Source organism: Pollicipes pollicipes, unplaced genomic scaffold, assembly GCF_011947565.3.
Source record: "Pollicipes pollicipes isolate AB1234 unplaced genomic scaffold, Ppol_2.1 Scaffold_7261;HRSCAF=8764_pilon_pilon_pilon, whole genome shotgun sequence".
Lineage (NCBI taxonomy): Eukaryota > Metazoa > Arthropoda > Thecostraca > Pollicipedomorpha > Pollicipedidae > Pollicipes > Pollicipes pollicipes.
Genome location: NW_023597054.1, coordinates 29,875,159 through 29,899,840, shown reverse-complemented (window position 1 = coordinate 29,899,840; position 24,682 = coordinate 29,875,159). Strand labels below are relative to the sequence as shown.

General features: G+C 48.4%; 1 protein-coding gene across 1 annotated transcript; it reads left to right on the top strand.

Moving 5' to 3' along the window:
- The first annotated feature begins 2,562 nt into the window (after window positions 1-2,562).
- On the top strand, window positions 2,563-20,703 carry LOC119111284 (homeobox protein Nkx-3.2). Its single transcript, XM_037235102.1, has 4 exons — window positions 2,563-2,836; window positions 8,053-8,258; window positions 20,305-20,606; window positions 20,691-20,703. The coding sequence occupies exons 1-4, from the start codon at window positions 2,602-2,604 to the stop codon at window positions 20,701-20,703; spliced, it is 756 nt and encodes a 251-aa protein (XP_037090997.1). The 5' UTR covers window positions 2,563-2,601.
- The last annotated feature ends 3,979 nt before the right edge of the window (window positions 20,704-24,682 follow it).

The window sequence follows — 24,682 nt, the reverse complement described above, 5'->3', positions numbered from 1 at the left end:
AAAAAGTGTACTCAGTTGGCATTGCAATCAATTATTAATCAGTATGATCAAGAATTGAGGGCAAAAAGGCAAAAAAAGGCAAAAATGTTATCCTCAAAATGGCCTTCATCAGCGTCACAAAAAGTGCTGACGCACAAAACGACGTCGCTTGACGTAAACTGGGGGTCTGCCGGGCATGAGCAGTTTTTTCATGCGTTGCTGTGACAGCGGCCAGACAGGTAAGCCAAGGCCATATAGAAATAAACAAATGTAATGCATTGGTTCACATGTGGCATGGCGCGTTGCAAAATTAGGTTGAGTTACCAATATTTCTACAAGTAATAGTGAGCATGCATGCCAACTATGCTTCACGAACCAAGTGGAACAAACTGAGTTCTGCAGTTAGTTCCTTGCCAGTGACCAGTAATGGCTATCTACCTAACAAGTAACTTGGAAATGATGTTGAAATTCCTAGAAGGCTAACACTTAGACAGTGCAAACACAGCTTTCACATATATGCTAGGTCAAGCATGTTTTGAAGAACGGCGAAATGCGGCAAGAGCTTCGAGAAGTGGGTATACTTGACTGGCCAATAGCATATAGCTCGTAAATATATAGAAAGAGATTCAACACTCTAACACGACCCCCTAAAGCAAAAACAATCTAGGAGGGGCGCATTCAGCCGGGATAAAGTTATAAAAAAATAGACATACCTCGGATATCATCTACGTAGTTTTTTCATTCAAGTTCGGTGCGTTTTGAGATTATTCACTAGTTTCTTGCGGGCGCGCCATTCATAGTAAACGGCCATAGCTACGCATGGCGAAGGCAAGGTTCTCTGTCTTGATCAAGCGCTTAAAATTATCCAAAATTTGCCATCGGCCTGGAAAATTATCTGCGATAATCATCCGTGTTCGTAGTGCCAAATGACATTCCGGAAAATCAAACACTCTGGATAATTGATTAGTTGCATTAGCTCCATGATCAGCTGCCAGCCGAGCGTCGCGGGCATTTTATACTCGGTGTGAGCAAATGCGTTCCGGATGGAATAATTGTTCAAACTATTTCCCTCATCTGGTGTGTTAGATTAAACAAACAAATACACTAGACAAGGACGATACTCGGAAGAGATATTATATCCGTGATAGTGATGCCTTTTCTCAATCTTGCCTCAACTTTGTAAACAAATGCGTGTTTGCACAATGGCCGCAGTCAGGGTGTTCCAAACTTGCTGTCAGTGATAACGAGCTCCCTTATTGGAAGACCATTTGCAGACACCAACGATACGCTCGAGATAGAGGCAGAGAATAAGTGGTGAATAATGTTTTGGGGTCACCCGAAAACTTTGTCTGCCAGCAACAACTTGGAACACTTGAAATGTTTGGTCAATGGAAGTGCATTTACAGGGACGAAAGACACCAATCGATTGTAAATGGAAGGTCTCTGCAAGCCTACGTGCACAATACAAACTCCCAGTTCGACCAGGCACACTCCTTTCAAACGTATGACAAGAGTGGGAGATCTCCCCAGCCCACGCACGTCACGTGAAAGTTCAGCGTTAACCCGATACTGGTGCATGTAAAGCAGTGACGTTAAAAGAGGCTTGGCCCAACCATTGCCATGATCGATCCTCACTCTGATCCGGCACGTACGAGCTATTGTCACACAAACGACGAGGTTTTCAACGTAACGTATCTGAGTGGTTGGCGGGTCCACATGCACGTGAGGCGCTAGGTAGCTCGCCTTCGGCGGACAAATCCGAGGCTGATTCCAAACCAAAGGACAGCAGATGGTGTTTGGGAGGGCTCGATGGTGCTGTTATTTCAACGAAACCTTTTCAGCGGAAATTCAGCACCACATGTGTTAAAAGAGACCAGGTATCATGAAGGTGATTTTGTGAGTGCAGTAGGCTATTTTGGAAGCAATCAATTTCAGCCTGTTTCCACCGAAATGTTCACGTTTAAATGTGAGTCTAACAGCTTCTTAGACAAATGATGTTCTGTACGGCGCTCTTGAACTGAAAAATAAACAACTAGTTCCAGTAAATGGTACCCAACCGTTGCCTTCCCTACAATGCCGCATTTGTCACAGACGATATCAATGCAACGGATACTTGCTACGTCACTCACCGGCAGGACAAGAAACATCGCTCAGCGAACGGCACCGTTAGGCAACGCGTGTGTACCTGCCGCCCCGGGACGTCGACGGCGCGGCGCGGCTTGAGGGGCGCGCCAGAACAGCGCCGTTGACAGCCGATACGGCCATCGCACCAAGACCGGTCGCAGCAACCATTACACCGCGCGCCGCAAACGTTGCCAGATAAATCGCTTGCCGGCTGTCGGTGACAAATTGGCCATTAAGCCCTGCGTTAAACACACAAGCCGCCTGCAAACATGCCGGCGCCTCCTAATCCGCCAGCATTTGTCGGAGCGACGGGCGCGCTGATTGGCCGCACTCGAGGCAAGCTCCGCCCCCGGCCGGCTCCCGGATGACAAAGCGGCCGCTGAGAGGGCCGAGGGTCGCGGGGCCGGCGGCCGGCGGCGCGGCCGGAGGGCACAGTAGCACGGACACGGCGGGCTGGGGCGCGGGGCTGGCGCGGAGGAGCGTCCCACACGGAGCGACATGCTGGCCGTCACGGAGAGCGAGGCGCTGCCGGCGCTACCGTCGCCGTTCTCGATGGCCAGTATCCTGGCGCAGCGGTCGGGCTGCTCGGGCGCCGCGCAGCCACTGAACCTGGCGGCCGGGGAGACGGAGCGTGAGCGCCAGGAGCGCCGGCGTTCGCCGGACCGCCGCAGTCCCGGCCGAACGCCGGCCGACGAGGAGCCCATCGACGTCGACACTGAGGACGCCGAGATAGGTGAGTGGGCGCGGGCGGCCCTGCGATCCAACAGCAGTCCACTGCCTACGAGCGGGACGTTTAGACGGACCGACTGCACGGAAGAGCGAGCTGTACGTGCGCACAGAGTGCTCCGATGTGATGAGGACAAGGTCTCATTTCAGCTGTTTAGATAGACCCGGGACTGGGCAGTAGATCGAGTGATTCACGCGCAATAATCCAGTATGGGGGGTACAAAGTTCACAATTCACCATCCTTCCTTGAGTCAAGTTAGCTAAGAGCGTAATCCCAAACAATCCCTCCTCTGAATGCTCGAAAGATAAGACACGCACTGTGTCTTCCGTAAAAAATCCGCTTCTGAGTTCTGTGAGCGGAGGTGCGGAAAAGTTATGTTTGCACCCCAGATGTGTCAGCTCCACAGCCAGTACACGCCTACATAGCTGGCGCTTTCATCTTTTCGATTGCGTGGCTCCTGGCATCAGGGCTTGGCTGAGTGCCGTGTTTAATTCAGACAGCTAGCGGATAGAAGTAAACCTGATCCCCAAAGGCGTATCGCCTTGCGCTTTTTCCCGCGCTTGTATTGCTTTGCTAACGCGGTTTGGCTTGGCACCCCGATCGGGCCTACGAAGGCCAATCACAATAATTGTTGCCCCGATGGTGCCCTGTTTATGAGGAGCGGGAGCAAATGTTTTCAGGCTTTCATTTCCTTGGGGTATAAATTGTTTTTGTCGCAAACGAGCTCTTTTCGTTACTTTCCAAACACGTTTGACTAAATGTTAAGCGACCTTTTACTCCAGATCATACCATACATATTCGGCGCATTATGGACCGCTGCGGTAATCAGACATAACATAGGGGCACAGTATAGCTTGCGAACATCACGTAAGTGTGTGACCCAGTTGGGACCAACCTCGCGCTTGTTGCGTAAATGATGCCTTGTTTTGATCGAACGGGATGAAATCTTTACAGGCTCGTACTTTCAGGGAGTAAAATTAGCGCTTACTCTTTATCAGTCCTCGGGCTCGTTCAAGTGACTTCTTATTCACATTTCACTCTTACTCGCGCGATAAATTCCTTGCGTATGATTGATTACTGCAGCGACCAGACACCATTTTGGAGTACGAACGTTTGAAAAGTGTCGTGATGAAGGAGAAGGAAGGGGCGGGAACCACCCCCGTCTCACATTATTCCATTCCATGAATAGGCTTATATTAGTAGCAGTATATGGTGCTAAGTGATAAATACGAACCTAAGGGGAGGAAGGGAGGGACATAACCCCGCTCTCTTGGCTACACCCATGGAGGTTACGACGCTGAGCATTCACTGGAGTGGTGGTAGGGGGGTGGGGGGACAGGTCACACGACCCGTGAGGGCCAGTATTTGCCGAGATGGGGAGCGGCTCCGTCCAAAACAACCACTGCTGGAAAAAAGACAACGAATGATCCGAAAAGTGACAAAGAATGACCATTCATCACTACTTTTATACCCACTCATCCCGTACGCCGTTTACCTCGTGCTTAGGACCCCTCATCTCGGAGCGCATGACGCCATACTGTCGTACCGTAACAACCGAAATACCAGGCACATGGCACAATACGACCACTCAGAGCAGAGAGTGGGAATGCGCTGTAAGGCGTTCGAACGATACCAACGCTAAATCACCTTATCTCGGCCCAGTTCATTGGATTGCATCTGCACTTGAACACATTCATTGTGTGCATCGCCACACGAACACTCAGAGGCCGTCACCGGACGCCCGCACGGCGAGGTGCTTGGCTGGGCGGGACCTGGCTGCAGCTCGCGGTGTTGACCAACAGGCCACAGTGACTGCCTGACACGACGGCCGCCGACGTCGGGCTGCCAGCGCCCTGCTCAGCAGTTTACCGCAGACGGAGGCGCGCCGTCGGCGGCAGTCTCCGGTCACCTGAGCGGGCAGCGGCCGGCGCTAAGTGGCCGCCGCGCTCGGCCGGGTCGCCGGGTACCCGGCCGCTGGTCGGGCGCGTGCTGAGCCAGCGGCGCGGTCACACGGGAGGAGCGCTGGCGCTGGGTACGGCGCCACTGTCGGCGGGCCCGGCCTTCGGCTGCAGCCAACGCGCGCCGATCGCCGTGTGCCACAGCGGTGGAGGGGCGCACCACTGCCGATGTATGAACAGTGGAGGGGCGCACCACTGCCGATGTATGGACGATGGCGGGGCATAGCGCTGACGATGTGTGGACGATTCACTTGGCTAAAGTTAATTGCCTTGCACTGCAGGGCATCATGAGGGATTTATAAGGTTTGTCGCAATCATACAGACTGCTAGGTAGAGCGGGACTGGTTATTTTTTTTTTGGAACGAGTGGAAGACGTACAGGGACGAGGGAGGCTAGCGCTGGGTAGCGACTCGGCGTCCTGTCGCGCACACAAAATGTGAGTCACAATGAACCGCAAACGGATCACAAAAGACCACTTTGCATCCGGTGCTTGCTGAACATCTGCTGAGGCGTCAAACCCCAAGCCATCTGTCAGCGCTCCCTGACGTACATTTTTCATGGGTACCCTGTCCCAGGATACCTCTTTTGTCCGTTCTGGACCAATGATAAGCCACATCGCCATTTTCCCCGCCCTAAAAACATGATTAGGGAGCTAATACGCCTGCCTTTTCAGTCTTATCGGGAATGGCCACTCCATACCCCGTTGCTCTCCCTTTTTCTCGCTGTTTCGGTACTTACTAAGAACGTGGGTCCGGGAGGCAGCAGCTGCCAACAAGTTGTCATGCGTTCGGCACCCGGGAAGAGAATGCTGCATCACATCCTGCAACTGTGCACTTGCAACATTTAGCTGAAGTCAGATATCTGCAACTCACCTTCATTTGCGAGAGATGCACTGAAATGAAAAAATACGCTCGAAAAACCTGATGCCAAAGGTCGACCAAATTGCATCCCTGTACAATGTCGTTTTAGAGGGTGGTGAACAAAATTCGATGGATGTAAAACAGAAAATGGCCAAATCTCGTTATAAAACATATTTTGGAAGCAGGCAAGGTTAGCAGTTCGGTGCGCCACAGAATAAAATTACTGGATGTTTAAGGGCAGGCATTTTTCTGCTTCCGCAAACAAAAAATCAATATCTTTCGCATGGTTTGTTGACAGACGGCCATTCGACCCACCCACAGCATATAAATATTAATCATACCCACTAACCTACAAGATTAGAATGTGAGTTTTGAGGGGCAGAATTCCTATGCCAAACACTTCCGTATTAGTTGCACTAAGTCTGTCCCAAAGCTACGTCCAGCAGGATAATTTAACGTGATGAGGTGGTGAAACTGGAATGGCTTAATTTGTCAGTGTTAACCCACACCATGAACAGAAAACCGGCTTACTAGAGATTTAATCAGGTAAAAATGGCAGTAAAAATAATTGTCTTCCTTCACATCATTTTCTTCATCTCCTATGAATTGTTTACTCTTGGGTGCGTATCAAACATGTTTGGGCGGCTGGCGAATTCATCCAATATATGTGCGAAATATGTGTAAGTTTGCAGTTGGAAAATTCTGCAGAAAAATTGGTTAACCTTCTAGCCCATAGATGTTATCTTACAAGCTTATCAAACATGAAGGGAAAATGAGTGTGTACCACACCTGTATGAAACCAGGAAGAACAAAAGTAGGTAAATAAGCTCAAAGAGTTAAGGTTTTCGTAAGAAATATTTAATCAACTCATTGGACCACAAATCTGTGAAAATGGTGGTTAAATAGTAATATTTAGCTTTTGAGTTTTATTTTGAAAATCTTTCTTGAATTTTTCACTCCCACATTTTGGGAGTGGTGGTCCTTCTTTTCCCAAACTAAAGGCATTGCAGCTACCCGTAGATTGCCAAAATTCGGATCAAGGGGTCCTTGATTCAGAAAACCCAACAATGTGTTAAAAGGTGTCCTATCTTTGTGGCATGTTTCAAGAACATACTCTAGTGAAACCTCAGGACTAGTTATGTTAAATAATAGCACTGGGTGGTGCCACTGCACCACCACCAAGACATAACAAGAATATGGACTTTGATGGCTTTCGGGTCCAAATTACGCTGTCAACGTTTTGTACAAGCACTACATTTCTTCCCTGCAGTCGCGACCACCGTCGTCATGACAACAACCGCGCGCGCCTCTACTGGTGTGAATGAAGGGATGTTTCTGGTTTGCCCATCGTGCAAGGGCCTGTTACAGAGAAGCTGATTGGTTCAAGTTTGAACTAGTGCGTCACATGGATCATGTCATGCTCCCATTCCCAAAGCCAGAGTGCACCCCGAAAAGGGCCACCGTGTAAACGACAAAGGGTTAGAAATCAAGGCCATCGTATAACGTTTCGTGAAATCCGGAGATAAAAGCGTCATGTTCGCATGTCTTTTTGAATAACCAGAGTGTTTTAAGCTTTCGTAGCATGTGTTACACGAACATTTTGGTACACATCACATCACATCACATCCTTTACAAGTGTTTCTGTGATGTGTTGCACACACCACAGAAACACCCGTTGAAAATGTCAGGCAAGTGGAGGGCATTACCTTCATGGTGATGAGCAGGGAGTAAAATGAGATTTCTCCCGAAGGGTCGGCTACTTCAAATCACAAATCTGAGCTATGCAGTAGGACGTCGAGAAAACTGGCATTACCTACTGAACAAATCGAATGCGTCTGATCTAACAAGGAGCGAAAAATACAATAAAGGTGGAATACTCCACAAAAAGGACCCCAAAAAGACACAAAGAAGCCTCTTCACAGCAAACAGTAAAGGGCCTCCCTAAAAAGGGAGGCCCCTTTGCTGGCTCGGGGGTGCCCGTTACGAACTAGAAGGCCTTATTCTGGGTTAGAAGGCACTATCAATGTTCAGAAGGCCCTTTTCTGGAACAAGGGGCCCCTTTCCTGCATCAGATGGCCGCGTTTCCAGATTGGGATGGCCTGCTTTGGGATAGCAAGGCCTCTTGGCCAGATTTGGAGGCCCCTTCGCGAGTTGCAAGCATCCCTTTCTGGATAAAAGAGCCTTCCTATGCACCAGCAGGCCCCTGTCTGGAAAAGTAGGCCCTGTTTAAGGAAAGCAAGACCCTTGGTTGAACAATCAAAACGCCCCGTTCTGGATTTTCTGCTTGTCAACATATATTTACTTGGATATGATGCACGTACATGCATGTGCCAATTCGCTCGCTGGCCGCAGGCCGGCCGATGACCCCTGACCCTCCGTGACCCTCAGCGACCTTGTTCGGCAGGTGGAACACCCGGTTCGCTGACTGGGGAGGTAGCCGACGACTGCAGGGAGGAGGAGGCTGGGGACCGCCCGCGCAAGAAGCGCTCGCGAGCGGCCTTCTCCCACGCCCAGGTGTACGAGCTGGAGCGGCGCTTCTCGCACCAAAAGTACCTGTCCGGCCCGGAGCGGGCTGACCTGGCGCAGGCGCTGAAGCTCACCGAAACTCAGGTCAGTGTGGTTAGAAATGGATGTCATTCGATGGACGAAATGGGGTCACGATTTGCTCAGGTACGGGTCGGTGGGGTCGTGGTCTAGGTGTGGGTGGAATGGAATGACCACATCACAGGTTGCAGGCTGTAGGTCTCAGGACGGGACAAAAGTCGTTTGGGTTAGGGATTTTACTGGACGGCTCACTCAGACGCAGGCACAGGCGACTGGAGTAGGAATGGGACGAGACTGGGTCACGGCTAACTCGAGCAATAGGTTTGGGGTTGGGAGGGAGAGAGTCACAGCTTGGTTAGGTGCAGGTCAGTGGGCCAGTCTGGAAACAAACAGACAGTGTGTTTACTAAGTTACGTACAAATTAGTAACTGTATCAGGCTGGATCGAGAGCACATGTTTGCTTGTGTACGAGCTGGTGGCGTCGTGTGCTAGAGTGCAAGTGGGAGTTAATCGTGACGTAAATGCAACCAAAGCATCAGGAATCACCCAGCGCGCAGGCAATCGACCACAAACGGGTCTCAAACTGAAATTTAGGCTACCTGGTCAGCGTGTACGTGATAACGAATAGGCGTCCTGAATGTGCTGATTTCTAGCCGGTGAGCCTGAGTAAATGCTGTATTATCTCCGAAATATCTCGGCTAGAAATACAACCATTCATCATGCACACATTCTAGATGTATCTGTGCCATAAGTGAAGGGCTGGTATTCAAGATCTTCATTAGTTAGGTAGCAGAGTATCTGGCATGCCATAAAAAGGTTTGGAAATCGATTCCCTGATGTTATATCTACATTTTCTGCGCCACCTTTTCGCATGAGCGGCATCATACATCTGTACTTGGCTGTGCGATGTGGTCTGGGGACCGGAGTGCGGAGATAGCGCAATGCCCGTTTAAAAAGGCTTGTTGTTTGCATTTTTACAAGAACGTTGTTTTTACAAAGTATTTTGTCTATACAGGTAAAACTGCATATCAGAACAAGTAAAAAAGTAACAAGTGTATAAAGTGCAATAAAAAGTAAAAGTAAAGAAGTAAGTGCAGTATCTATGCCTTTAGTGCATGGGAAAAAGGATAGTAAAAGCGTTTAGAATACATATGCACTTAGCGCGTGACAAAAATCACTGGGTTACGTTCCCAGCATGACATTTTCCTAAAAGGAACTGAGATGAACTTTCACATATGGCAGAACAAAATGTAAGCGAAACATATTCTTTTGGAACTATGAAAGAGATCTATGAGGCCTGGTACGTCCAAAATCACAATTTTCATTGAATTATTTTCTCAGTAACCATCATAGATATACAATACCACTAGAACGATAGCAGCGATTTGGAGCCACTTGCGAGCATCAAAAATTGACAGGGGCATCAGCTGCAAAATTGTGTAGACACGGTGGTCAACCACGCAAAGCTGTTTAGCATCCGTGTCTTTAGAAATACACGGTAACCGCCAACCATTTCACCCCCATATTATGAAGTCAGTCTGCATTTCGAGAGCACAACTGAAATAGCTAGGGTTTTAGGACTTTGACAGCGATCATAAAGTATTGTACCTACCGATGACAGGAATTTGTCACATTCTTATGGAATGGTGTTGTCTGCTTTGAACCTCAATCCAGTTCTTCTCTGCAAGTTAAATCATCTCGGGCACATGTCTTGCTTCAGCAATAAGTTGTCTTTGATTAAAGGGAACATCGTCATTTCTGTGATTTGTGTAAACAACCTCACTTTGATCAGCCTTCCAAAAATTCACGAATGGAACAGCATTATTTGTTAACACAACATTATAATGTCAATGATTATTTCCCTTGAGTCATTCCTCAATTCCCTGTACTCAAGGGTGAGTCCGTGGGACAACGAGACGGCGCCCGCCCGTCCCTCGACGGTCGCCAAAATCGGGCATAGAATCACACATTTTTTAAGGTGAAGATTTGCGCAAATTTTGCGACAAGAAGTTTGTTTTAGAAGACGCCTTGAGGTGAAGGGAGGAAAACTCACTTATTTTTTAAAAAATCAGAACGCCTTTTTATGCTTCGCCCTCACCCCACCCCAACCCACAAGCCGGCATTACCTACCACCAGATGGCGTTCTGGATCTGCCGTTGTATGCACTGTCATGATAGGGATGTAAAGCCGCCGGAACCGGCATGCTTGAATGGAATGCGTTGGCACTGTACTGCTTTGTACTGAGTTAAATGCAAGATGGCCGCCGCCATGCCCACCTGTCCACCGACACAAACGTAGTTCCAAAAGGTAATGGTCGTTGGTCCTGAAGGTGATCGAATATGCAGTCACTGAGCGCTTCCCGGGGCGCACCTGCAAAGGGTGCAAGCTAAGCTGAAGTGGAGGTTCCCTGGACTGTAGATAACACGTTCGCGACACTGACCGGCTGACCGGCACACAAAAACATGAGGTTCCGGGACAGCCGTATCTAGTGCCACCGAAACCATTTGCATAGCCCATTGTCGTTATTAATGGGATCTGGCTCGCCGACTTGGTGACTGTGCCAGAAACTTAGGACCAGTGCCATGGAAACCCTGCTATTGCGAGATCAATGCACTCCGATATCAAACGTGGAGGGTCGAGGATTGCGGCTGATGAAACTTTGCAGAGCGGGCTCGGTAGCGTGGGAGGGCCGGTACTCGGTGGCGTGGGAGGGCCGGTACTCGGTAGCGTGAGCAGGCCGGTACTTGGTAGCGTGAGCGGGCCGGTAGTCGGTAGCGTGGGAGGGCCGGTACTCGGTAGCGTGAGCGGGCCGGCACTCGGTAGCGTGAACGGACCGGCACTTGGTAGCGTGAGCGGGCCGGTACTCGGTAGCGTGAGCGGGCCGGTAGTCGGCAGCGTGGGAGGGCCGGTACTCGGTGGCGTGAGCGGGCTCATGCTCGGTAGCGTGAGCGGTCCGGCACTCGGTAGCGTGAGCGGGCCGGTACTCGGTAGCGTGAGCGGGCCGGTACTCGGTAGCGTGGGAGGGTCGGTACTCGGTTGCGTGGGAGAGCCGGTACTCGGTAGCGTGGGAGGGCCGGTACTCGGTAGCGTGAGCGCGCCGGTGCGTCCGGCGACAAGCCTACGTGTATCTTACATGAAATTCTGCTGTCATTGAAATGCATTTTGTCAGTCGAAGAAGTGCTATCAACGAAAGAAGCACAAGGCTTCTCCAAGTTCTCCTCAGTCATATGGTAGTTTTGGTTTTGGTAGGCGTCCGCTCTACGTGCTGTGACATTCCTGCACAATGTCTGGCTGTAACATGCACCCGGGTTGCCAGTTTGTGAACTCACTTAGGTTATAGTTTGAGGTTCCCAGGTCGTGAACTTTGGGTCAAATAAGATCAAACAAGGTCAGGCTCCAGGATGGTTTTCAAAGTGCCCCCAGAACCTAGATACCGGTTCTAAGCAAAAGATCACATGCTCATTAAAGGTCAATGACCTTGGTTGACCTTTTGCGACACTCCGTTGTTGCCTCAGATTGAACGATTCCCTGGATATTGACTTCGCTGAATACATGGCCTGACTTTGACCTGCGGCAGGTTAGCGACTTGACAAGGGTGCATCTAATTTTTTGTTATAGTCTACGATTTGCTATTCATTGTTTACAGCTATGCAAATTTGGAGCGGCTACGCCGCGCTGTTCGGAAACCATCCCGGAAAAAATCTTCGGGGGATGAAATTAACTCGCCTAACCCAACCGCGTGTTAGCATGAGCTCCAAGTAGGTGAAGGTTACATGTAACGTTTATAATTATGACGGTTCTTCGGCTGTAGAATTGTGACCGGAGGAAGCGCTGCAAAGAAGCAATTTTTCCGTTGTTCGATGTTTGATCAGGCTGGCAGGCTGCTATCTTGGGTTCATAACTGTCTGATTGTTCCTCGGAAAATAAAACGTCAGAGAGCTGCTAGTAGACCTCCTTCAAACCGCGAGATTTCTGCGTGACGAAGATGGTCCAGGTATGAAATTAGTATGTCAGCGTAGCATGGATTCCGCACAATATGGACTCGATGTCACGCACGATAACGTAAGTTCCTAGTTTCACGAAAGAGTTGGGATGAGTTGTTAGTATTGCGAATTGAATATCGTACTTGTATCACAGAAGTTTGGACTATTGTCCACGTCTGGTGTGCCAATATTTACACAACGTTTTAGCCAGTTAAATCTCCGGACATCGTTAGGTGTTATTGAGTCCTCAGAAGGGTTCGATGATGATTGGCTTTCAGCCATATATGCATCACAACCCGAAGTCTGTCACTGGAGCTACTGGAATTCGAACCAGGGTCTTCTAATTTTGAGTCCCATGCTCTACCGACGGAGATAATCAGGAAGAATAGCTCTGAGATAACCGGGATAAATGTGCCGCCTCCTTCATCTTTCTGCATTACAGGTCGGTGTCATTCATCTCCTGGATATTTGGGGATCATTCCGCAGAGTTAGTTGCTTTATTGTGTTGATGCTTTCGCTTGGCTTACTGATAAAGTTGTTGGCCAACGCCGTGTGTGCCGCCTCCTTGGTCTTTTTTGCTTTCGAGAGTTAACGGACCGAAACGATGTGAACATGCTAACATATCAGACCACAAGGTAGTTCGAACAGTTATTCCATCCATGATATAATTTCTTGCTGGGTGGTTTTGAAGGTGCTAGGAGGGTAATATATCCAACTGAAGTATGTAACGTATATATTTACACACACAACTCAATTCAGCGACTTCAAGGTAGTTAAGTGAGGATAAATTACATCGCGGTACGCGTATACATACATATATATAGATATATATATATATATATATATATATATATATATTTATATATATATGTATATATATGCGTGTATATGTATATATGCATATATATATATATATATGTATATATACAAGGTACGATTATTCGAGGGCGAATTTAAGCATTCAGTCTCGACGGTTTTGCAGCATTCTGGCGCAATGCGTGTTCCAAACGTTGGTAGTATGGGTTCCATCCTGTCCTTGCACGTTTAGATACTTACAAGAACTGCCTTTATCAGATAAGTTCTGTGCATACATGCGTGTATATCTTTATGTCTTTGGAGTTATTTGGTTCAATTTCTGTCTTGGGATCCTTGATCTTTGACCAAAACCACAAAATATGTGCACATTGGGAACCGAAAGCATCCCCTTTACTTTTGTAATGTCACAAGCGGCTTGGAAGTCACCAAACATCTGCGTGATTTAAAAAAATGCAGCTGCTTGTCCGATTTGTGTTCCTGTTCAGAAAGGCTGCAGAGATGAGAAGCTGGTTGTTTTTCCTGGTTTGTTTCACTTTACTGCCCCGGCATCGCACGCTAGGACAGAACAAGCGACACCAGCTCTGTATTATTGACAACAAACGCATTCGTTTGCTTGTTTAGTCGAGTACAAATCGATTTACTGCGCGCACACCGTATGGGAAGTGCGCCCGGCAGGTCGTAAACGAAAGGCTTACGCCCCGACGCAACTCATCACACTGAGCCGTTCTGCGGGCTTTGTTTGATTTTCGGTGATTTGTGCCGAGCAAACACATCGTTTGGAGGCACTTGCGATCAATGAATTGTGTCGGGAGTGCATGCAGCCAAATGTCCACACATCTCGTACCCATCACTCAGGCGAGTGATTGTGTGTGTCTGCGCAGCATGCCTGTTTCACTTATTATTCCACTTATTTCACTTATTATACGCTTATTCCAATGCAAAGCTCAAAACAGTCCTCCGTGATTTTTGTCACCATGGTCTTCGAAAGATCAAACAAGATCACTGACCATGAATGAACTTGTGACCTTTTTCTTAGAACAGGTATCAAGGTTGAGAGGACAATTTGGAGACCAAATTGGAGTTTGACCTTGTTTGACCTTATTTGGCTCGAAGGTGACTCTCACTCTGAAGGTGACTTTTGACCCTAACTGACTCGACCTAGGAGGCTCAAACTTTGACCTAAGTGAGTTCACGTGCAGGCCAACACACCATAGGAATTGAGTTAATCTAGCCGTCTTAGCTCTTGAGATCTCAGCTGGGGGGGGGGGGGGGGGGGTTCAATTGACCCCACCCCGCCGGAACGAAGGATGTCCAACCGGCCGCCCGGACGCGCGTTAAGCAATGGAAGCCTTGAGCTCCTTCTTCTCAGCATTATGAATTCAGAGTTTGCATGCTGACAGTTTTCTACATATATATATATATATATATATATATATATATATATATGTGTGTGTGTGTGTGTATATATATATAAATATATTATATATATATATATATATATATATATTATATATAATATATATATATATATATAAACGCGTATTACATGTTTTGAAAGCTAGAATGTACTTATTAGCAACAATACACATGGAAGCCTCAGTTTGCATCAGCTTTGTAGAAGCACCCTAATTTTGTGCAACAAAAGGGTTGCAGTCGCACTTTCCTTTTGCATACTGGCACGTGAAATATGCGAGTGATATCCCATTGTGTACTTCAGTAAGTTACTTATTATTGATCTATGTATTGACAAGAAAGGACTGTTCAGAATATGCAAAATACAAAATGCACGCATTTCAGTGAATATAAAACGAAACGTAAGTACCTCTCCACGCAATATTGAAGAGAATGGTCTCCAACCATGCCGTAAATGCGCTTAGGCAATTTCGCTCCTGTTTGGAATGCCTTTTCCTCTCTCGTTTCAGTGCATGCGCATTGCGAGCCTGCTGTACTCCTTGGAATACGCCGCTCCAAGCTGTTACGTGTCTGAACCGAAAACGATCTTTCCAAGCCCACTACAATTTAAGCGTGTGACGAACAAAACGACGGTCATGTCAATGCCACGCGTAATCCAGCTTTATAGTAACAGCGTTATTTCTTGAGCTGGCTCTTAAGTGATCATGGGGTTACAGTGTGCATGTTGAGCTCGTAGTATGCATGTCGCGTGCATACTACGAGCTCAATAAGCTCACCCACGCCCAGCCACCCTGGCCACCTCTGGGCGGCGCTGACGATGGTCGTACATTCGAAGGTTCGCTATCACTCTGGCCGGAAAAATTCAAACACCCATGCTCAGCACCCGCTTGGCCTACCGATGTCATGCAGCAGAACACATTCGGCAGCACTGGTGATTGCAGTGTTTGACGCATGAGGTTCTTTGTAATAAGATGACGATATAATGGCATAACTGTAATCTCTATGCATTTCTACACAGGTCAATAAAGTGATTATGTCGAAGACAGGGTTTCACAAAAAACGACAACAAAAGCAAAACAAAACAAAGGAACATCCAAAAGCCCCCCCCCCCCCCCTAAGCAAAATCATCGGATGTCTCCCTCTTCGTTGTATTATTTTTTTTACCTACTTTAACTTAAATAAAAGCTGGAAGACATCGGAAGATGTCCCTTTGAACGCATTAGAACATCAATTAGTACGTTTAGAAGGACGGCTAGTCGAGTTCTTCACCTGCACGATATTCAGATTGCAAATAAGAGAAAATAAGCATTCACAACACCGCGAAATCGTGCTGGAATCTGGTGGGGAGCTGGAAAAGCACAGGTAAAGTTACCATCTTTGTGTTGCTGTAAACTTTCAGCTGTTCAGAGGTCAACCTCAAAATTATGGAGGTGGAATATGCATCCCAGTCCCATCTTTAAACGATACGAGAATTCGTATCGTTGAGTAGTTCAGCCGTTATCCTTTCGAAAAACTTTCGGATGGGTTATTTCACAACGGTCGTGCTCGCGCGCCCGCTGCCCGCCGTCTGATGTCTGCAGCGACCAAGGTCGCCCGGTTTGGAGGGGACCGCAGCCTCGGCCCGTCGATATTCCTGCTTCTAAGGTTATAAGCATAGGTTCGAAACGTTTCATACAATGCGGCTCAATATTCGATTCTGGAGAAGGATTGACGTTCTCAGGTCACATGAGTTGGCCTTTTCATTTCTTACCTCTTTTCGATTCTCGCTATTGAATACTGATGAGACCATTACCTTTTTCCGGGCGAGGAGAAAGTTTCTTTTAGTGTGTTTGACATTTTTTATCTCTTTTGTCTCAGTGATGAATGTTCTGGTGTTTTGCAATGTTGAACATGGCATCCATATACTATGGATTGTTTTCGCTCTAGAAGTACGGGTTTCACATGCAAATTTTAGGAACATAACGGTTCCTAATCCGAGACAGCAGCTCCGTATATCTCAATTTCTTCCATCCGGCACCATGTTTATGTGTATTGGGCAGTGCGAGAACGCAATTCAGTTTTCAAGTTGCCTTCGATGCGGTCGATATTCTTCAATATTTTGGAGCCTCCGTGTGGGGTCGGCGTAAGCTGCCGACCGCCTTACACTGATTTTGAACCACCTGTTTATTGGCTCAGACGCTTTTTGCTTTGGATGTGGGTTAAAACTATGAAGTAATGGGGTACTGGATCCGTCGCATATCACGGCCATTAAGCGTCCGCCACAGGAGTGCAGTTAGTGAAACAGCTTTGAGGTGTTGGCCGGAGAAAACAGCTAAGCCCTCCAAGACACACTAAAAACAAATTTTCCCCGATTTGACATACCTTTCGGTCAAAGTTTGATAGCTTGAGTCTTACCTCGCTGAAAAGGGAGTTTTTCAGACACATTTTCTCGCTCTGGCTTGGTGTAAGATGTTGTCACCGGGCATGATCATAATTTTTTAACTACTTTGCCACGGAGAAACCAGCAGGTAGCCACAAGGCAGGCTTCAGGCTGTAACGCAGCGCTGACGTCGAGCGAACGCCCAGTGCAGTTTGCTCACCATCGTCGGACGATTACCGCCTAAGGTTTAGTCAGGTGATTTTGATCGTCAGCATGACATGCCTGTTTCGCTTTATATTCACGTCAAAGTGGGAGGAGGCACATTTCAAGAGTTCTTCCGAATGTAGCAGTTAGCAAATTCGTCGCATTTTTGAGTGCTGATTTTCGATCGATTTTGCTTTAAGACGCGCCCGGGTGGACTTCAAGGCGCAACCGCTGTGAACCTAAATACCTGTTCTAAGCAAAAGGTCACTGATGCTTGTATAAGGCCCGTGACATTGTTTGACCTTCCGAAGGTTATGGTGGCCAATACTGTGCAAGATTGTTTTGATTTTTGCATTGGAATAAGGATCAAGGATTACACTACCAGTATGCTTCTAACAACAAATTGTTTTGCGCGTCATTTCAAATCACTTACCTTCTTGTGTGTCCACGTTTGTATGGGGTTTTAAACTGAAATAACCGTTTTGGAGACCATTCGGTTCAGCTCACAGCCCTGCCTGTCTTAAGACTTACCTGCTCTGTTTTCTGAGCTACGCGCCCACAAAGATGTGCAGAGTACTTCGAGGAAGCTGTTTCTAAATCATCCATGCATCCCACGACGCCATAAGAACGTCATTCAAATCCTGTCATTCCGATAACCAAGTGGCGATCAAGGCCAGGAAAATATAATTGTCGAATCGTTCATATATGGCGTTTGTAAGAACGACTTCGATGTAACGGCCGCCAATTGGCTGTCAATCAACATTGTGTAATTAATGATAACCTAATCAAACAACGACGTATTGAAGGGCTTATTTACTAATCAGAGAAATTGTGTTGTCTGGAGTAGTTTTTCAACGAAAAGTCTACCAATAGTTATAAAAGTGAGTTTTTTTATCATACCTAATGCTGGCCTCAATATATCTGAACGTGGGACATTCCGTTTAAGAGGTCCATGAAATATGTCTGTTGCGGTCCCTGCTATTTATAATTTTAAAACAAGCATCAGAAACTTATAAATACAGCAAGCTCTCGAGTAAAAGCAGATTGGTTTTGACCTCGGTCTGATCTTCCTACTCGGTCCAAATCAATGAAACTTGTTATAATCCTAAATTGAGTTGACTTATTGTCTAAGAAACTATGTCATAGGTGTATGGCTTCGTCTAACACTCCGTTGTTGCATCAGATTGAACGAGTCCCTAGAAATTGTCTTTGCTGACAGCCACGGTCCTACTTTGAACTGCCATTGACCAATGACCTTGCAAGTTACATATATTTTCATACCTGCTATGAACGACCTCTTTTTCTACGAACGATCCAGTATTCAGTTGCCAACCGCTATGTAAAGTTTGGTGCGGTTACGCCAGGCCGTTCGGCACTTATTCTGCAAAAGCATCTGGGAGGTCACCTTGACCGTTGACCTTCAACCTACCCGAACGCGTGTTAATTCTCCGATAACGCGTCGTGGCAGAACTTCGAACTGGCCGCAGCTTGTCACAGTCTAAAGAACGTGAAACACCGCTGAGTCATGTCAGAAGACTCAGGCAAGAACAAGAACAGTAAAACAGAAAATACTTCAGTGCACACCGCACGAACGCGTTCGAACGCGACGAGGTCCGTCAGCAGCACTTTGTTGAAACTGACATTGCAGTTTGCACTTTCTTTTTTTCTTTTACTTGTGAAACAGTCATTAGAAAACTTTAAAACCCATGTCATTTTGAGCTCTTACTTGTGATATTCCGCTTGTGCCTGGGCTCCAAAAGGTTGGGCGGCAAGCTCACCGTTGGAGGCCAAATTGAGCCTGGGGGGGGGGGGGGGGAGGGGCGGTGGCTCACTTAAAATAATACAAATCAACACCTGTGTCGTTAGGTTTTTGCAATTGTTTCATCAAATATTCACGCCGAAGTGAAGGTCGACACGTTCCAAGGGTTCCCCGAACGTAGATGGCTGATAACTTGATTACGTTCCTGGGTGCAAGTATTCCGCCGCTTTGTTTTGATCTTCCGATAAGGCGTCGTGGCAAAATAACACATTTTGCTGCGACCTGTGTGATTGAAACATTACTGAATACTACCAAAACACTCCCACAATAGCACACAAATACGCCAGGCTCAACAAGAGATACATACAACGTGTGGTTAAAAGCATAGCACATGAAAGTTTAACAGAACAAAACTCGAATAAACACGGTACAATCGCGGAGCCTTAAAAGTGTGACTGACAGTCAGGTGCACTCAACCGTACATGACGACGCAGTTGTCATTTTCGTTGGCCCTTTTACCTGTGAAACAATTGGTAAATGTCTTCTTTAAGTTTGATATAATTTCGACCTCCTATTTGTAATGTCCCCCACATGTAATTGGGCTCCAGGAGGTTGGGAGTCAAACTCGCCATTGAGGGGCCAGTCCATAGGATCACATGGGATCGTACTGTGCTCATGACTACCGGTGATCATGAGCGCGGCTTCGAAACATCGCGTGTTGACAATATAGTCAATGCTCACTTGATAACATCGCGTGAACGTTGCCTCGTGGTGCAGTGAACATCGATAACTGGTTCGATTCCCCGTGGTGCCCGTCCTTCACGTCAGGGTTAGTGGCAGACGGCACCATACGGCATCAGCATAAGCAGTGCGCCGTGAAACCCCAACGGCAGCAACAGCAGGTCGACAACTTCCAGTGTCGCTCATTGTTGGATTAGGCTTAGGAGTGGACTTGCTCAAGCTGCCTGCAAAGAACTGAAGGCTTGATCCATTTTATGAAAAGCAAATGCACTCCTGGAGCTTTACTACGCTCGTCATGGTGTGTCAAACTAGCAGCAGAGCGAGCAGCCTCATGAGGCGGGGAGGGGGGGGGGGGACGGCCGAGTGGTTAGCTCCGTGGATTTACGGTGGGGGCCTGTGTGCAGATTCCGGTTGCGCCGTGGTCCCTGAGCGCTCACATGGCCAAAGCAGTCGCTGGCGCTCCATGAAAGGAGTGTGATGACGTGTGTCGTGCTCCCTTTTATAGGCATCCTAGTAACTTGCGGTCACAAACCTCATGCAATTCGTTAGGTGCAGATGACCAGACTTTGCAAAACCATAGCACAAGTGGCCGTTGCTGGAATCCTTGGTGGCGTCTTCGTTATTATGGTTCACTATGGACTTGAGGTTCACTCCAGAGGAATGCAAAAGACCCATGGTTAAGAATGTATCGGTTTAAGTGCTTCATTGGAAATAATTAGGTGGTAAAAGTGACAAACGTTAAGAACCGTTCAATTTTCACGGGGCAACCCAGTCAAAATAATTCAGCTTTAAAGTCATCCATCTTGAGTTGTTAAGTGCTGCATTGTGATGTTGCAGATCAAGATATGGTTCCAAAATCGCCGCTACAAGACCAAGCGCAAGCAGATCCAGCAGGAGATGAGTTCCCAGGCAGCCCGCAAGGTGGCAGTGCGCGTGCTGATGCGGGACGACCAGCTGGTGTACGAGCCGGAGCCGCGCTGCCGTCCGCCCATGCTCTTCCCGCCGCTGTCGCTACCCAGCTTCCCAAGCCTGTACTACCCGTACCTGTACGGCACGCTGGGGCCGCACCTGCTGCCCGCCGCCGCCGCCATCAACGTCTACAGCAGCCTGCTGAACGACGGTCGGCACCTGGCGACGCGGCACGAGCCGGCGCCTGGCGCCGGCTCCGGGGCCGGCGCTGGAGCGGGCGCGGCGCCGGCGCCGACGCGCGGCACCTCCGCCAGCGAGCCCGAGTGAGCCGAGCGACGGCCAGAGAGCGCTGCTGTGTTAAGTGGTTCCGCTGTTGTCGCTTGTCGGAGCATTGGTACCGACGGGAGATGGTTTTACATTGGCTGATGGGCTGAAGGAATAACGAATCATTTGGCATGAGAGCCAAATTGGGGTACTGCGTTCCTATGTAGTCGATGATAATTGCTCTTGATATTCACGCTGTTGGAAACCACCCGACATCGTCGACCGGTTCGTCAATATTTATCAGTGATCTCTGAGCGATATTATATTGGAGGTGACTGCTCTTTAACTTGTTTCCATTGACACTGGATTGTTTTATCGCGTACTTCCCTTCTTAGTTCATGTAGAATGCATTAGGTTTAAGTGCGTTCAAATGTTGCCGTTGCATGTCGTGGCACCCAAAACACTTTATACTATGGCGGTACTCTGCCCCTCTCTCTATGCACATTTCCTTTTTCTCTTCCTCTTTCCCCCTTCTCTCCCACTTATCTACAGCTCAACCGACTTGAGGGCTTGCTCCGACCCTGCATTGCACGGTGCCAGGATGTTATGATTGCCCGAGTGTCTGTGGGGTCATCGAGTATCGTTGTCACGTTGAACAGCGATCTGGTAGATTGCGAAAGCATATTTATTTATGGCTCGGATCCAGCCTTTCCGACGTATGTACTTGATACCCAACAATGTCCTCACTCTTGGCGACTCGCAGTCGCTCCCTGAACCTAGGCTACGCGGGCAATAACGGCCTCGTGAGAGCCGCTCGTGAGAGGTTGGGTTCTAAGGGTTGCGAAATATCGTTGGCATCGTCCACGATGCGTCGAGACCGTCTGTGACAGCGTTAAGAGAGTCGCCGCGGAAGCCTGTAGAGGGACTTGCTTCGGGACTCCCGTCAGTAGGGAGCAGTGAACGTCGCGTCCAACGAGTGGCGGGCCTGTATGGTGGTCCGTGAACTCGCTCTGGTGGGCGCTCAGTCTTGGTTGTTATGTTGTGGTGAGTGTAACATCAATGTCGAAGCACATATGGTGTCGAGTCGAGCACAAAATATATAGGCCTCAACAAAGTGTGAAGCCTTTGCTGCGCGTTGACCTAATCGTCGAGTACTCGGACTGCGTGTGTGCATCGTCCGACAGCTGCCATGGGCGTAAATCAGCAACGCGCTCATCAGCTGATGGAGACCCCGAACCGTTTAACCGTGATAGCCGAGTAGGTCACATCCCTCCCCCAATTCCCTTCCCTCCAGCCCCATCGGAAACAGCCACACTTAATGACCGTCTTTTGCCACTTCCGATGTCTCTAACCCTTTCCAGATTTGCATAACAGGCTGCCTTGGGCGGCGGCGTGGCAGCTCTCGTTCTCGCCGCCCGCCCGCTCGGCCGGCACGCAGCCGCCGGGTCATCAGCGCCGCGCCTCGCACGTCCACTGGAGCGCTGCCATCCAATGTGCAGCCGGTTTTATACAAATGATTGGGTGCCAATTGGCCGAGCACGGCCTGCGCTCGTTAGGTCCCATTGTCGGCGGCAAGGGTCATTCTAAACTGCCGCCGCGCCGTGCCGCGAATACGAGGAGCCGGCGCGAGCACGGGCTGCGAGAGGGGGAGAGGGGGGGGGGGGGGCGACGAGTGCGGCCCGGCGGCTGGCTGCGACTTCCGCGGTCGGGGAGCGGGCCGCTGCCGCGGCACGGCACCGCTACGTCGCAGGCAGCGATGAGCTGTTCGCGCGGCGTTTGGCATCCGGCTGGATGAGTGTTCGCTACAGGAGAGCCGAATAGCGATGGTGTATGTCCGATGGTACAGCAGGACATGGAAACGGGGGGGGGGGGGGGGCGATGTGGCAATCCTCTGAAAAAGATGACGGTTGTGGCGAAGGGGATGTGACTTTTAAGTAATCGCTTTCCAGCTGGCACCGTGGGATTATCACCGCATGACAATTCGGATTATGGTAACATGCACTCAAAATGTAGGACGCATGTTCATGGCTGTCAGTTATCTTAAGTATGGTGGTCGTTGTCCTGGCAACGGGGCGCACGAAGCCAAATGTACAAACCACGACAAATGTCACGTGACGGCTTTCAGAAACTGGCGTAATATTTGGTTTGTAAAATCGTAAGTACACAGTAATGCTTGGCGTAAGATTGTACTTACGCTTCGACAAACTGCCTACAGGAAGGACCCAGCAACAGCGCAGGGCCCTCCGAACAACTACAAAGAAATCAAGGGTAACGTGGACGGCTCTCCAAATATCGGAGTGGCCCTACGAGTGAGCATATAGGTCCCTGGAAACAGCATAGAGCCCCTGGACAGCGTGGTCAGTCTTAAAATTCCCAAATGACAGCCTTTTTAATCCTTGAAGAATTGTTCTACTCGTGGGTCCCCCACTTTTGCCTGCGACTGTTCGTCGTCGCCTGGAAGTCTAAAGACGCCTGTTTTTTAGGCTGTGTTGAAAAACTGCATCCGTTCGGCCGGCTATGGGGCGCCGTCGGGGACCAAGGGCGGGAGCATGGCCTCGCGGCCCCCTCTGGACCCACCCCTAGACCAGCTGCTTCAGAGCTGTTATCGAAAGGTGACCTTCCAACGACTAGTCACCATTTCAAGCGGCTTCTATTAAGCTGACACCTTGTGCCCCAGATTATTGCATGCCATTAATTTCTGTGGGTTTAGTTGATTTCCGAGGCTCGTTAATGCCTGGCGCAGGCACGCAAGACCACATCAAATATTTGAAGTGTGAAACACGCCATCGCTGGTATCAGAACCAGTAATTATCTGGCTGCGAGATTGGAGCATGCTTAGGAACAAAGGGTCAACTTTGAACTTTGGGCTCCTACTAACCACCGCCAATTTGGTGAACATCGGCTCCGGTTTCAGTCAGCGATTTCCAATCTGAGGTGCGATGTCGCTGGCAGTGTTTTCGAGGTTCCTAAGAAGTGATTAGCCCGTCATGTCAGTGGCTAATGGACTCTTGCTGATATTTGTTTTAAAAGCTTCTGCAAGACGTCAGAACACCACTCGCTATAGACACATTTACGGCCATCAAGTAAATAGATTGATGACATTTGATCAATTTCGCCTTCAAGCAGATTTAACACGCACACGGGTGGCCGGCTAAATACCCTTCGCCCGGGTGGGGGTCAATTTGACCCACGCTAAGATCTCGGGGACTAAGAAAGCTGGAGACACCAAATTTGCAGGGTGTGTTGACCTGTACGTAAAATTACTTAGGTCAAAGTTTGAGGTCGCTAAGTCATGACCTTCGGGTAAAATAAGGTAAAATAAGGTTAAATTTCAGGTTGGTCTCCAAAGTACCCCAGAACCTAGATAATTGTTTCTAGGCAAAAGGTCACAAGCTCACTTAAGGTCAGTGACCTTGCTTGACCTTTTGAAGGTCATGGTGACCAAAATCATACAGGACTGCCCTGAGTTTTGCATTTTAATAAGGGACAAAGATTACGCTTGGCAGTATGTTCTTTAAAAAATGCCGACCTGGTTCATCTTAGGTCAATAACCTATTATGACCTCTAAGGAGTTAATTATAGATGCATGATGCGGTTCCTGCTATCAATGAATTCAAAATGAGCACCGGAAAATACCCCATACAGCAAGCCCTAGAGCAATAAAACAGTTCGGTTTTGTCCTTGGTCTGACCTTCATACCTGACCTTAGGTCAATTTCACTTGCTCATTCAATGCCTGTGTTGCCTAATAAAGCGTCTCAAAGATGTATAGCTTCGTCAAACACTTCGTTGTTGCATCAGATTGAACGATTCCCTAGAAATTGACTTTGCTGAAACCATAGCCTAAATTTGACCTGCTATAAGTCCGTGACCTTACAAGGTACATCTAAATTTCTTACACCAAACGATCCGCTATTTAATTGTGAACAGCTATGAAACATTTGGCGCGGCTACGCCGCACCGTTCGGAAACCATTCTGGAAAAACCTTCGGGGGCAGGGTCAATTTGAACCCCCACCCCAGCGCGTGTAAAACGTGGCTCAT

Bases quoted from the DNA above. Each gene is read 5' to 3' on its own strand.
- LOC119111284 (XM_037235102.1), top strand. From the start codon at position 2,602: ATGCTGGCCGTCACGGAGAGCGAGGCGCTGCCGGCGCTACCGTCGCCG. The intron at 2,837-8,052 runs GTGAGTGGGCGC...CTTGTTCGGCAG, and splicing joins CACTGAGGACGCCGAGATAG to GTGGAACACCCGGTTCGCTG. The intron at 8,259-20,304 runs GTCAGTGTGGTT...GTGATGTTGCAG, and splicing joins TGAAGCTCACCGAAACTCAG to ATCAAGATATGGTTCCAAAA.